At 44.2% G+C, this 14,152-nt stretch overlaps 1 protein-coding gene across 1 annotated transcript in view; it reads right to left on the bottom strand.

Moving 5' to 3' along the window:
* Positions 1-14,152, bottom strand: part of TEX11 (testis expressed 11) — a 974,891-nt gene that overhangs the window by 126,676 nt on the left and 834,063 nt on the right. Inside the window, exons 27-28 of the mRNA XM_029607248.1 lie at positions 10,088-10,196; positions 7,294-7,417 (exon numbers count right to left, since the gene is read on the bottom strand). Coding sequence (XP_029463108.1) covers positions 7,294-7,417; positions 10,088-10,196 — 233 coding nt within the window. The remainder of the gene's footprint in view (positions 1-7,293; positions 7,418-10,087; positions 10,197-14,152) is intronic.

Here is a 14,152-nt window from a genome sequence, read left to right as displayed (position 1 = left end):
GCGGGCAGTCACCGGACGGTTGTCGATGTTGGTGCGACTTCGACAGTGCCGGTTCCGATGACGTTGATGCGATGGACAGCATCGGGGTGTGAGCATGGAAGAGGAGTCCCATCGTCTCCATTCTGGCTTTGCGACCTTTTGGTGTCATGAGGGCACATTTGGTGCAAGTCAGGACATCATGCTCACGGCCTAAGCACATTACACAGACTCTATGAGGGTCTGTGATCGACATGGTGCGAGTACAATCCGGGCACCGACGAAAATCCGACGCCATGGCCATAGAAAAAATCGAGCCGCAGTACGGTTGACGGCCAGTAGGCCGCGAGGGCTAAACTCGATGGTAATCGATGAAAAACGGCAAAAAAACTTACCGGAGAACCGCGGCCAGAGAAAGTTAGAGGAGGGACCCCTGTGGGGCAAAGTTATTTTAAATAAGTCCGTGAGGAAAAATTCTTGTCAGGAATGTGTTCAGAGCTCCTAAACCGCGAGGCTACTGCTGCGCGGAAAAAAGAAGACTGAAGGGGGACCCCTGCTGGCTGCAGGGTTAGTGCCATGCTGGGCATGCCCAGTAGGGGCCAGTCAAAGTTCTGGAAACTTTGACAGAAGTTTTCCGTGATTGGGCTCCATCCTGATGATGTCACCTATATGTGAGGACTACCATCCTGCTTGACCTGTGAGAATAACTCTTCAGAATACAAAACCTGCTTCCAGAATCAAAATCGCTCTCTTCAAGTCAAAACATCTACAAATCTGCCTAATCTACACCCCTCCAGGACTCCTACACTCAGATCCTTCTCCCCTCATCGAGCTCATCGCCAAACACTTCGACACAGACGCCCCAGCCATCATCATGGGAGACTTCAACCTCCACGTCAACTCAACTCCTCATTCTTCCAACTGTGAAGCTCTTCTATCTTCCTTCAAGGCCATGGGTTTCTCACAAATCATCAACTGTCCCACGCACAAAGCTGGTCATACCTTGGATCTCATATTCATAAACTCAGGCCTCACCCAAACTTCTCTGCCCCGATGCTCCCCAATCCCGTGGTCCGACCACTGGATGATCACCTCTCCATCTCTGAAAACCCAGTCCTCCCCCTCCCCAAAACAACAATCCATTTCAGGAAACCCTGCTCCATGGACGACCTCATATCCCACCTCTCAACGGAACTAGTTAACCTCGATTTTTTCGACGCAGACTCGGCACTTGCCTCATGGTTCAACATTACTAACAATGTAGCAGATAAAATATGCCCCCTGACGAAAAAAGAGCTAAACCCATCCCTCAAGAACAAAAAACCCTGGTTCACGCCGGAACTGAAAAAACTCAAACAAAAACTAAGACACAAAGAACACTTATGGCGTAAGAAACCCTCCACAGCTTCATTATCTGCGTACAAATCTTCCATGCACAGCTACAGAAACATCATCCTTTGCACAAAGAGAGATTTCTACGCTCGCAAAATACATAACTTCTTCTTTGACGCCAGGGCCTTGTTCTCCTACATCACAGATCTTACAAAACCTACCCCACCTGCCATCCCCGATGACCAAGCCCAATCCAAGTCTTCAGAACTTGCTATATTCTTTGAGAAAAAAATCTCCAACCTAATAGCGCTGCTTATCTCCGCAAAGATACAGCCACCTCCCCTTATACCTCCGCTTCGGCCAGAAAGCCAACTTTGAATCATTCGAGCCCACCATTCCCCTCAAAATAGAAACCATTCTCAAGAAGATGAAACCCTCTTCCCATCCGATGGACTCTATCCACTCAAAACTACTGCTCACCATCCCAAATACTATCTCTAAACCACTTGCAGAAATCATCAACTGCTCCCTATCACAAGGATTAGTACTGGATTCTCTGAAATTCCCCACTCTTAAACCACTACTAAAGAAACCCAACCTAAATCCAACGGACCTTGCTAACTTTCGCCCCATCGCCAACCTACCATTTATCGCCAAACTCATGGAGAAAATTGTCAACAACCAACTTTCAGAACACCTAGATGAACACAAGATACTCGCCCCAGCCCAATTTGGATTCCATAAATCGCTTAATACTGAATCCCTTCTAATCTCGCTTACAGACAGCATCCTCATGGGCCTGGGAAAAAAGACATCTTATCTGCTGGCGCTGCTCGATATTTCAACTGCGTTCGACACCGTGAATCACTCCATACTCATCAACCGTCTCTCAGACATCGGCATCTCAGGAACAGCCCTCAACTGGTTCAAGTCTTTCCTCTGTAATAGGAACTTCAAGGTCAGAATAAGTAACAAAGAATCTCACCCCATCAAGTCCACACTTGGAGTCCACAAGGATCCTCTCTCTCCCCTACTCTAGTTAACATTTATCTTCTCCCCCTCTGCCAACTGCTCACAAATCTTAAGATAACTCACTTCATCTATGCCGACGACATACAGATTCTCATTCCAGTTACAGAATCTATCCCCAAAACCCTCAACATCTGGAACAGTTGTCTACAGTCTATTAACCTCCTCCTCGCCAGCCTCAACTTAGTACTCAACACATCCAAAACCGAACTACTGCTCATCTCTCAGGACGACAATGAACTGGTGGTCAACAACCTCACTTCGCCCCAAACGACCTCCATCACCCATGTAAGAGATCTTGGTGTAATTCTAGACAACCGTCTGAATCTAAAAAAATTTGTCAATAACACAACAAAAGAATGTTTTTACAAACTACAAATCTTAAAAAAGCTGAAACCCCTCCTACATTCCCAAGACTTCCGCACAGTACTCCAAGCCATCATATTCTCTAAAATAGACTATTGCAACTCCCTTCTACTCAGCCTTCCCGCTAACACCACAAGACCTCTACAGATGCTACAGAACACCGCCGCAAGGATCCTGACCAATACCATCAAATTCAGAATCCTGCACAAAGTCCGAACTACGATACACAAGACCATTCACTCTCAGACCACTCTTGAGCTAAATATCCCACTTCGGCATCATACGTCCTCCAGACCAATCAGAACAGCATACAAAGGTACCCTATATGCATCCCCCGCCAAGTCCTCGCTTAGGAAAAGAGCCCTCTCCACTGCTGGTCCCGCACAATGGAATGCTCTTCCCCTGGACCTTCGCCAAGAACCCTGCCAGTGGATGTTTAAGAAAAAGCTTAAGACTTGGCTTTTCAAAATAGCTTTTCTGTAAAGAACTGATGCTTCTCACGGACACTATACGCCGTACGACACTTCCCTACCACAGTTATGAATGTTCCCCCCCCCCCCCCAGTCATCCAATTAGTTCCTTGTTTATATGCTGGTTTTTACTTCTCCTGACTTACTCATGTCTATTTCATTGTTTTTCTTTTGTTATAACCCTGTTCATTTGTTCGATGTAATTCTAACCTTGGTTCACTGTAAACCGATGCGATTTGTCCTTTTCATGAACGTCGGTATAGAAAAAAAGTGTAAATAAAATAAATAAATAAATAAATATTTTTTCCTTCAGCAGTGATTCCAATACTTTTCCCACCATCGAGGTGAGGCTAACCGGCCTGTAGTATCCAGCCTCCTCTCTGCTCCCGCTCTTGTGAAGCGGGACCACCGTTGCTCTTCTCCAATCACTTGGCACCACTCCCGTTTCCAGAGAACTATTGAACAGGTCACACAGCGGAGCCGCTAGCACATCTCTGAGCTCCCTCAGTATCCTGGGATGAACCTCATCAGGCCCCATGGCTTTGTCCACCTTCAGTTTTCCTAGCTCTTCCCATACATTCTCTTCCATAAATGGAGTTTCATCCATTCCGCTCTCCTCCAGTTTCTTGTTACCTAGCGTCGGTCCTTCTCCGGGGTCTTCTTTAGTGAATACTAAACTGAAGTATTCATTTAATATTTCTGCCATTTCTTCATCTGTCTCCGCCCATTGATCCTTTCAACTTTCAATTTCAGTATACCACTTTGGACTTTTCTCCTTTCACTGATGTATCTGAAAAATATTTGTCACCCCCTTTACCTCTTTGGCAATCCTTTCTTCCGCTTGAATTTTCGCTTTCTTGATTGCTTGATCCCTCAGTTCCACCAGATATTCTTCCATGTGCCTTTCTCTTTGGGATCCTTTATATTTCTTGAACACTGTTATTTTAGATTTTATTTTTGTCTCCCACCTCCTTTGAGAACCAGATAGGTTTCATTTTTCTCTTGCTTTTCTTTACTTTTCTAACATATAGATTAGTTGCCTTGGTAATTGCTCCTTTTAGTTTGGTCCACTGTTGTTCCACATCTCTCTTGTTCTCCCAGCCTTCTAGTTCTTCCTCCAGGTACTTCCCCATTGAACTGCAAAACTCGGGTCTTCGTGCTACTTCTCCGTATCCTATTTGTAATATGAAACTATACCGTATGATGATCACTGGTGTTGGGGTGGGCACCTACCTGGACATTAGAGACATTATCTCTATTAGTGAGAACTAAATCGAGTATAGCTCCCTCCCTCGTGGGTTCCATTACCATTTGTTTGAACAGAGCCCCTTGCAGGGCATCCACTATCTCTCTACTACTGTTAGATTCTGCAGAAGGGATTCTCCAGTCTACATCCGGCAGATTAAAATCTCCAACAATCACCACTTCTCCCTTCTTTCCCATCTTTTAGATGTCTTCTACCAGATCTTTGTCAAGCTCTTCCATTTGATTTGGAGGCCTGTAAACCACTCCAATAAAAACGGATGCCCCATCCTCTTTTTTTAGGTTGATCCATAGTGCTGCTTCTTTGCCCCATCTTCCTTGCAGTTCCTTGCCACTCCTCCCCCTTTCCTGTCCTCTCTGTCCTTCCTTAATAAGTTATAGCCCGGTATTGCCGTATCCCAATCATGAGATTCCGTGAACCACATCTCCGTGACAGCAACAATGTCCAAGTCCGCCTCCACCATTAGGGCTTGCAGATCTAGGATTTTATTGCCCAAACTATGAGCATTTGTGCTGATAGCTTTCCAGCTTTTCTCGTTCAGGTTACTGCTTTTCTTGGACTCCTTTTGTGACTTATTTAGTTGAGTTTTGTTATCCACTTCACCCTTTTCCATTGCATTTGTATTTGTATTTGGGGGGTGACATTCTAATTTCTTTCTGCCACCCCTGGCTTCTAGTTTAAGTGCCTTATGACATAGGATTTGAATTTATCTCTTAGGATTCTTTTTCCTGCCACAGAGATGTAAGCCATCTTTGACATATAGCCTTTTGTTGTTCCATACACAGCCCCAGCCCCCAATAAATCCAAAACTTTGTTCCTTACACCAGGATTTGAGCCATACATTGAAGTTATCAATATGGCTTAGTCTCTCCTTCCCCTTTCCCTGAACAGGTAACACCTCTGAAAAGGTGATGGTTGTCGCCATGTGACTAATCTGCTTCACCAGAGACTGGAAATCTCTCTGTACCACTTGGATGCTGTTAGCAGCAAGGTTGTTGGTTCCCAGATGGATGATAATATCAGCTTTAGAGTCTTTGCTTTCTTCTTGGATTGTTTTGACTATCTGAAAGGCATTTCTGCCAGCCGATGATCCTGGGAGGCATTTAACTGTAGTGTTTCCCTCTAGAAGAGTTCCCAAATTAGTGCCTCTGACAGAGTCACCCAGCACAATGAGCTGCTTTCTTTGGTTATTGATTGTATTTTGGAATTTCTGTATGCATTGGGTTTCTTCTTTCTTTTCAGATACCATGTCAATCTCTTTCACCAGAGCTTTATACTTATGTGATATAGATAAGGCGTTTTGTACTTGTGTCACTTGAGATTTCCCTTTCCCAGGTATCAGCTGTTCTAAAAAAAAAATTCGGCTGTTCTAAAAAAAAAGATTCGGCTGGGGGGGGGGGGGGGGGAAATTCGGCTGTTCTAAAAAAAAGATTTGGTTGGGGGGGAAATCTTTACTCATCAGCCCTATAGTATAATAGGGGCTGATGACTAAAGATGGCGCCGGCCATCCAGTGCTCCTACCATGTGACAGGGGCCGGCCAATGGCACGGATACCCTGTCACATGGTAAGGGCAAAGGGGCATCGGCGCCATTTTTTTTTTTTTAGAACAGCTGATGCCTGGGAACGGGAAATCTTTCCCCGAGGCCCCCCTGGATCTCTCCTCTCCCCGAGGCCCCCCTGGATCTCTCCCCGAGGCCCCCCTAGACCACCAGGTAACTTTAAAAGGTTTTGGGGGGGTCAGGAGGGGGGTGTCGATTTAAAAGGTCGGGTGGGTTTTTTTTTTTTTAGCGGTGCAGGCCTCCCTAAAAAAAAAATTAGCGATGTGAATTGGAATCGGAAACGATTCCAATTCACATATCTTAACGATCAGATTTTTCCCCCCCCCAGCCGAATCTGATCGTTAAGACGATCTGGGACACGATTCACATCTCTAGTTTTTACCACACATTCTCTTTTGAAAATGGGGTTGCATTATTGCCACTACCATCCATGGTCTTGTCAATCAACAATGGTCTTTCATCTTCTTTATTTCTGCTATTCCTTCATCTTTCGCCATACATTGCTCCTTGCCACATTTCAATTTTAGTAAATCACTTCAGGCCTTCCTCCTTTCGCTATCTGAAAAATGTTTTGTCACTTTGTTTTACATCTTTGGCAATCCTTTCTTCTGCTTGACCTTTTGCTTTCATGATTACTTTCTTTGACTTCCTCAGTTTCATCAGGTATTCTTCCCTGTGTACCTTATTTTGGGATCCTTTGTACTTCTTGAACACAGCTCTTCATGCCTTTATTTTTTCAGCCATCTCTTTTGAGAACCAGATCAGTTTCTTTTTCCTCTTACTTTTGTTTACTTTTCTAACATATAGATTTGTTGCCTTTGTAATAGCCCCTTTTAATTTGGCCCACTATTTTTCTACCTCCCCCATTTTTTTCCAATCTTCTAGCTCTTCCTCCAGATAAAATCCCATTTTGACAAAGTCCATATTTTTTACATTCAATAGTTGGATCCTTGTGTGACTCCTCTGTATCCTATTTACGATATTAAACCATACCATCTGATGATCACTGATGCCCAGGTGTATCTCAACTCATGACCGATGTAGAATTCTAAGTCAACGGTCCTTTTCATTTCAACTTTTGTTTATCTCCAGTTCCACTTCAGAGATTTATTTCTGATTTTGCTTTCCTCTGATATTTTCTGGATTGGGAATATATTGTTTCATGAGTAGTTTATATGTTCTATGAGTCTAATATTTTACATTCAGTAAAATCACCTCAATGTTTTAGCTCTAGCATCACCACCTATAAACCTCTCCTTGGTTCTCTGGATCATTATATTTGCAACTATAACTCACACTGCTGTTGTTGATGATGTTCAATGCCTCTTCAAAGTAAGTCCAAACCTCTTCCAATGTGCAGCTTTCCATTTCTACCACCCCAGTGGGCAGGGACAGCTGCACCAAGCTGTGCAAACATTTACTGCAAGAAAAAAAGAAAGAAAAACATGATAGAAGTCAGTAAAAGGTGTTGGAAGACAATTCTAAATGGGTGCAGGTTTTAGCTTAAATTTGGATAAATCTGAAGCTATGGTAATTGGACCAAATTCTACTATACCTTGGATTGGGGAATTCTCTTTAAAATGGGCAGTTGATAAAATCAAATATTTAGGTATATGGATTCCAAAGTGTCTTACTAATCTATATGATTTGAATATATCCCCATTACAACAAAAAACTGATCTTTTTCTAAATGCATGGATTTCACTTCCACTATCTCTTTTTGGACGAATACACCTATTAAAAATGACAATACTGCCACACTAGCTGTATGTACTCAATGTTCTACCTCTACTTCTCACCCAAGCGACTATTGCTAAATATCAGAGAGTAGTTACTAAATTCCTATGGAGAGGAAAAAAACCAAGAATTAAATTATCCAATCTTATGAAACCATTATCCATGGGTGGAATGAGTTTACCTGATTTGAAATTTTATAACCATGCAATCAATTTGCGACATATAGGAGATTGGTTGATGGGCACACAATATTTTTCTGATATTAGTCTGGAAGCACAGTTACTTACTCCGATATCGCTTCGTTATGCCCTACATGTTCCTTATGCTTCCTTGTCAAGCACAATCAAATCAGATCTCCTTCTGCAACCATTACGAAAAACTTGGAAGTGGCTATTAAAGAAGATTTCATTATCTGACAAAATATCTCCATTTCTTCCATTTTATGGTAATCCAATGCTATCCAGAAACTCATCTACTTCACGTTACCATTTATGGGATCGTTCAAGACTCAGATGCGTTGGACAGTTATTAAATATAAAGGGATCCATCTTTACTTTTTCAGAACTCCGCTTTCTTTATAGACTCCAACCTATTGACTATTTTCAATATCTTCAGGCTCATCATTATGTGATATCAATAGGCTCACCCACTTTCATGGATCCCAAGTGGCAATTTCTTACAGGTTGTTTTGATATAGACGATCCTCAGAAACGTTCCATTTCATATTTATACAAACAGTTGGAGACTTCATTAAAGAGTTGGTCTTTGGAAGAAGTACAACTTAAATGGCAATCGGAACTTAAACATTCAATATCAATTGCAGCGCTAAAGTCTGCTTTTGTCATGACACAAAAAATTACATGCAATATGCTTCTGCGTGAGACTCGATACAAAATCATATATAGAATGTACATATCTCAACATCAAGCATACAGAGCTGGTTTTTCTAATTCTGATATATGTATCAAATGTGGAGGAGGGTCAGCACACTTAGGTCACTCCTTATGGAGTTGTCCAATAATTCAAAATTTTTGGAAGAAGGTTTATCATTCTGCTAATATGGTTGTGGGATTTAAAATTCCTTTTTCATCTTTGGTGGCACTCTTTGGAATCTTTCCCAAATCTTTCAAAGGAAATAAGAGCTTGATTCTCTGGATTATAAGTTTTTTTGTTGGCTTGTAAAGCTATATTGACAAATTGGATAACATCGTTCTTCTATAATAAATCTATTAACCATGGAAACTCTGGCCAATACCATTCTGCCTATCAGAACCAGAAGAGCAATAAATGCAATTTGGTTACCCTTTATACTAACATTACCACATGACTCAAAAAGTCTTTTTCTTAATCGAATAGATATCTAACAGATGATCTTTAATGTACTTTAATAAGGACTAGATAAGATCTTTAATGTACTTCAATAAGGACAGAATAAATTTAAGAACCCCAGTGGTGCAGGGAGGGAGGGAGGGAGGAATGGAATGGAGGGATGGTTTTGGGAGGAGGGATAAGAGTTAAATGGACTAGGAAGAGAAAAATGAACATAAGAGTTTTACAAAAAATATGCTGTATGTAATCAGATATATACTTTGTAATGTTCATTATTTTATGCTTTTTAAAAATAAAAACAGATTTACCATAAATAAATAAGGGGGTGGGGTGGGGAAGGTGGGAGTTGCTGGGGACTTATTGTTCTGTTTTTCATCTATTATGTTTACATTGTTGACTGTATGATTTTGTGAAAATTTAATAAAAATATTTAAACATAAATGGGTCCAGGAGCTAAGATCATTCCATTGGCTAGAAGCAAGTCATATGGGTTTGTATACTTCTCCCATACTTTCATTTTACAAAATGTGGGAAATGAAGGTGTATACAAACCCATATGGACTGCTTCCCTCTCCCTGCCTACATTTTATAATGATGCTTAAGAGCAAAATTAAAAACCTTGAACAGGAGTGCTTGTGCTCACTGTGTGATGTAACACATTTGTACTTAAAGTTCAACTGGAGTGCTTGGATATGTAAAAAGCAATTATAGCCGTAAGAAAGCCATCCGCCATAACTCTCCTGACTACTTTAAATGAAAATACAAAGACCCCAGGAGATTAGAAAGATGCATGGTAGCCCCCTCTTCCACATTTGAGGTGTATAGTAGCTTCATGAATTTCACCAACTTAACAGACAAGGGATGGGCAAGGGAGGAAGAAAAAACTAAAGGGGGCACTAGGGTGCTGATAGGGTTCATTAAAGTGCTTGCAACTCCTAACTAAATTTTCAAACTGTATTTTCTTTGTTAGCATTCAAGTGGTTAGTAATTGGTAAGGTGTACTATTAAAAAAAACAATCATAACCTGTATCTCAGCACATCCAGGGGCTCTTGCTTTTTGTGCAGGGATAAAGCGCTCTGCAAGGCTCTCTTACAGAAGGAAGGATAATGAGCTGGAGGTTCCATGGCCAATGCTTGAAAAAAAAAGAAGAAAATGGAATTACACAGTCAAACATGGGTCTGGTACTTATACCTTGAGCAATGATCCCACCTGTAGCCAGGTGATTAGCATGTCCTGCATTCCTGTCTTTTTCTGATGGTGGGAATACATTACTTCACACAATAGCACATTTACTGTACTTTCCGTTACACTGCCACACTCCTGTGCATTCTTACATTTGATTCCTGTTCTATGGAGTTCTTTTGTACTCCAAGGAACATAGAGACAGGGTAAAGGGAGCTCATGGCACATTTATTTTATAGGGCAGATTTCACAAATTCCTAGCCCTAAATATTTCAGCATGACTAAAAGAAGAACTGGACAATCGTAAGTGTGCATTTGGATACGAGTTTTAATTTTTGTGCGCTAGTGATGAGAGCATGGATGCATGGTCGCTAGCTCATAGGAGAGCGTGAGCCCCTGAACCATGGCACAACTCAGGGAGGAGCCCCAAGACACACAGTGGGAGGTGAGAGCATGCAAGCACGGGTGGAATAGAAACAAGGCAGGACTAGAACTAAGGCAAGGAACTTCGGAACAGGAACAAGGCAGGGTCAGCCCTCTGCTGGTCCTACGCGCACCAATGAGACCCAGCAACGCAATGCTGGTCTCAGGAGTAGCCCTCCAGCCATTTGGAAGCCCTTCTGGACCCGCCACTTGGGAACAACAAGTGCGTGAGGCCAAATGGAGGCTGAGGGCAAGAACAAGCATGACAGGAACTTGGAAGACTCGGACGAAGACTCATGGAACTTGGAAGACAGAGGAGGACTTGGAATTTGGAAGACTCAGATGAGGACGTGGAACTTTTATTTTATTTATTTATTTATTTATTATATGCCGACATTCAATCCGAGATATCACATCGGTTTACATTCAGGTACTGTAGGTATTTCTCTATCCCCAGAGGGCTTACAATCTAAGTTTTGTACCTGAGGCAATGGAGGGTAAAGTGACTTGCCCAAGGTCACAAGGAGCGACAGCAAGACTCAAACCCTGGTCTCCTGGTTCGTAGCCTACTGCTCTAACCACTAGGCTATTCCTCCTCCCTGGAAGGTAAAGGTGGGCACTATCCCTCAGGGCACCCTACACAGCCCCCCATGGGCTGGTCACGGACCACCCTGTCCTATTGCGCACCCTATACATCCTGGGAAGGCTGGTTGCGGACCACGCGGGAGTGAGACAAGCGCCGGAAGGGGGATCCAACCAAACAAGGCTCCAATGACCGGAGCCAGGAACCAGATCAATACGGATTTACCCTCGGGGTGGTCATCTGGAGGACTCGAAGAGCTGGAAGACTCGGAACTTGAAAGACTTCAGGAACATCAGGACTTCAGGAAATGGAATAATTGGACCTCTGGAACATCAGGACTTCTGAATATCAGGACCAAGGAACATCTGGAACAAGGACAAGGCAATGAAGGAGCTCCGATGAGGAACAAGACCAGGAACATCAAAGACATGGAACAAAGAGCCATCTAGACAAGTGAAGACCAAGGAGGACCTTGATCCGAAGAGGAGCACAGACAACTGTGGATTCCAGATACAAAGGCCCCGAGGAACAGGAACTGAGCCCTTTTATAGGGCTGAAGCAGGAAACAAGCTGAGGCCGCGGGCTTTTCCCACCACTGACCCTTTAAATAAACTGAAGAGGCGTGCGCCGGCACCTAGGGGAGCCCAGAAGTGGAAGCAGGGCCAAGAACATTGGCGTCCCTTCCACATGGCGAAGAGAGGTCCTGGCAACGGCGCACAGGCTGCAGAGGTGGAGGCAGCGGCGGCTTCCTGCTGCCTGAAGGTGGAGGCTTCCCAGGGGTGGCACTAGGCTGCAAAGATGTGTGCCGGCGGCGGCTCAGAGGCCGCTAGAGTGGAGGCAGCGGCAGCAGCCCAGCCGCAAAAAGGAGAGCCCGCTGGCATCTTCCCCACCATGGAAGCAAGGTCAGCAGTGGTGGCTTCCCAGCCGCACAGAGGGACAGCAGTGGTCCCTCCTGCTGCGAGAGTGGCGTTGGCCGCAAAGCAGCAGCGGTCCGGGGTGGCATAGGCGCATCAACGGAGTCCTGCGGCATCGGGCCGGTGGCGGTGAGTGTAATTTTTATTTGTTTGCAAGTAAAATATTTTCTTTGGCCACCTATAAATGTAGATAGGGGAAGAAATATATATATATATATACTTACCTGCATCTCTCTGGGGGCACTTGGATTACCCATGGAACTGACCTTTTTTTACGGGGACCTGGGAACTGGCTTCATTTGCAGGAAGGATTTAAAAATAGAACGAGGACAATGAGAGAAATGGAATGTTGGCCCATATTTTCTTGTGACATGGGCACCGGGATCACGGCCCACAGGTCAAAGAGTCTTGACAACGTACACTATACTGCCTGTCTCTTCTGCGGAGAACTGCTGGGAGATACCACAAAAATGTCCCTGAGAATGCTGAGAAACTCCAGAGCATAGTCATCACTTATCACCTTCAGAACCCACTGGTCTGACATGATCTCGACCCACCTCCAATAAAAAAGAGAGACAGGTGACACCCCCCCCCCTCCCATCTCCTGTTCCCAGGGGTGGGTCAGCACACCCTCATTGAGGGGTCGGGAAGGCACTGCTGCTCAAGCCTGCATACTGTCTGGGCTGCCTGGGATGAAGAACTGAGATCTACACAAAGATTGAGCCTTTTGAGAAGCCGCACTTCTGTGGGGTCGAAAATGTGTGAAACCCCTAGCATGACCTCTCATGCCAAACCAGCACGGCACCTGCTTTTCATCCTGTGGTAAGCGAGGAACCTGGGACTCACCATTTATTGGCCTTTTTTTTTTTTTTAAAACTCATTCCTAAACCCGTGTGATCCTATAAAAGGCAATTTCGTAAGATTAGAATTAGAAATTGTATCGGCCGACCAATTCCTAAGCCATAGCTGACGCCTGGCCACTATCACTGAAGCCACCCCTCTGGCAGAAGCGTGGACCAGATCGCAGCCTGCAACCACCAAAAGGGCAGCTTCCAGTTCCATCACTGCCGTAGAATTCAAACCAGACTCATTTACTTCCTGAGAGAGAAGCAAGCAACAGAGAGCCACCAGGGAACAGCAAGAGGCTATCTGGAAATTCAATGCCACCACCTTAAGGCTTGCTTAAGGATAGCCTCAATTCTTCTATTCTGCACATCCTTCAATTCCGCTCCCTCTTCTACAGGGGTAGTCATCTGCTTGGTGACAGCACACTCCAGTGCATCCACTTTCAGAAAGCGCAACTGCTCTCTCTCACCACCAGATCCAGGGGGTATAGCACTTCCAAGGATCGTCCCCTTTTAAAATCAGCTTCCAGGGTGCCCCAATCAAGATCAATTAATTCTTGAATAGCATCCCTAATGTTTTACACAAAGAAACTAAATTGGAATCAGCATCTGGCAACCATAGCATTTTCAGTTCCTGGGAGATCAGAGCCGGCAACATTGTTGTGTAAGATTGCAACCCCAGAGGAATTGCTCCATCCTCTAGCAAGAAAGGATCTCCTTCATCATCCATGCCATCTGGATTTCTATCAGCGTGACCTGCAGCAGGTCTAGACATACTCAGATGCTTACCTGTGGCACCAGGCATGCAGGGATCTGCAGTCTACAATCCTAAACTCTTAGATTTGGATGATTCTGCTGATCATGTTACGATTCTGCTTGTGGGTTAGGCCCACAAGCAGCCTTTCACCTCTTCGTCACTGACAACTGCCACTTTCCTCGCAGCCTGGAGGCCGCCGACATTGTCTGCCTTCTTCCGCGGCCAGGAGGCCGGCACTGAAGCTACTAGTTGCGGCGGATAGAGCCGCTGCCATTGGATTTCCCCGTGGCAGGGAGATGCCGCTATTGATGCTCCTCTTTGCGGCCTGGAGGCTACCACAATCTTTCTCCTGCAGCCCGGAAGCAGTCATCATCTCCTTCCTGT

Source organism: Rhinatrema bivittatum, chromosome 6 (genome assembly GCF_901001135.1).
Source record: "Rhinatrema bivittatum chromosome 6, aRhiBiv1.1, whole genome shotgun sequence".
NCBI lineage: Eukaryota > Metazoa > Chordata > Amphibia > Gymnophiona > Rhinatrematidae > Rhinatrema > Rhinatrema bivittatum.
This window is presented reverse-complemented; position numbering and strand designations above follow the sequence as displayed.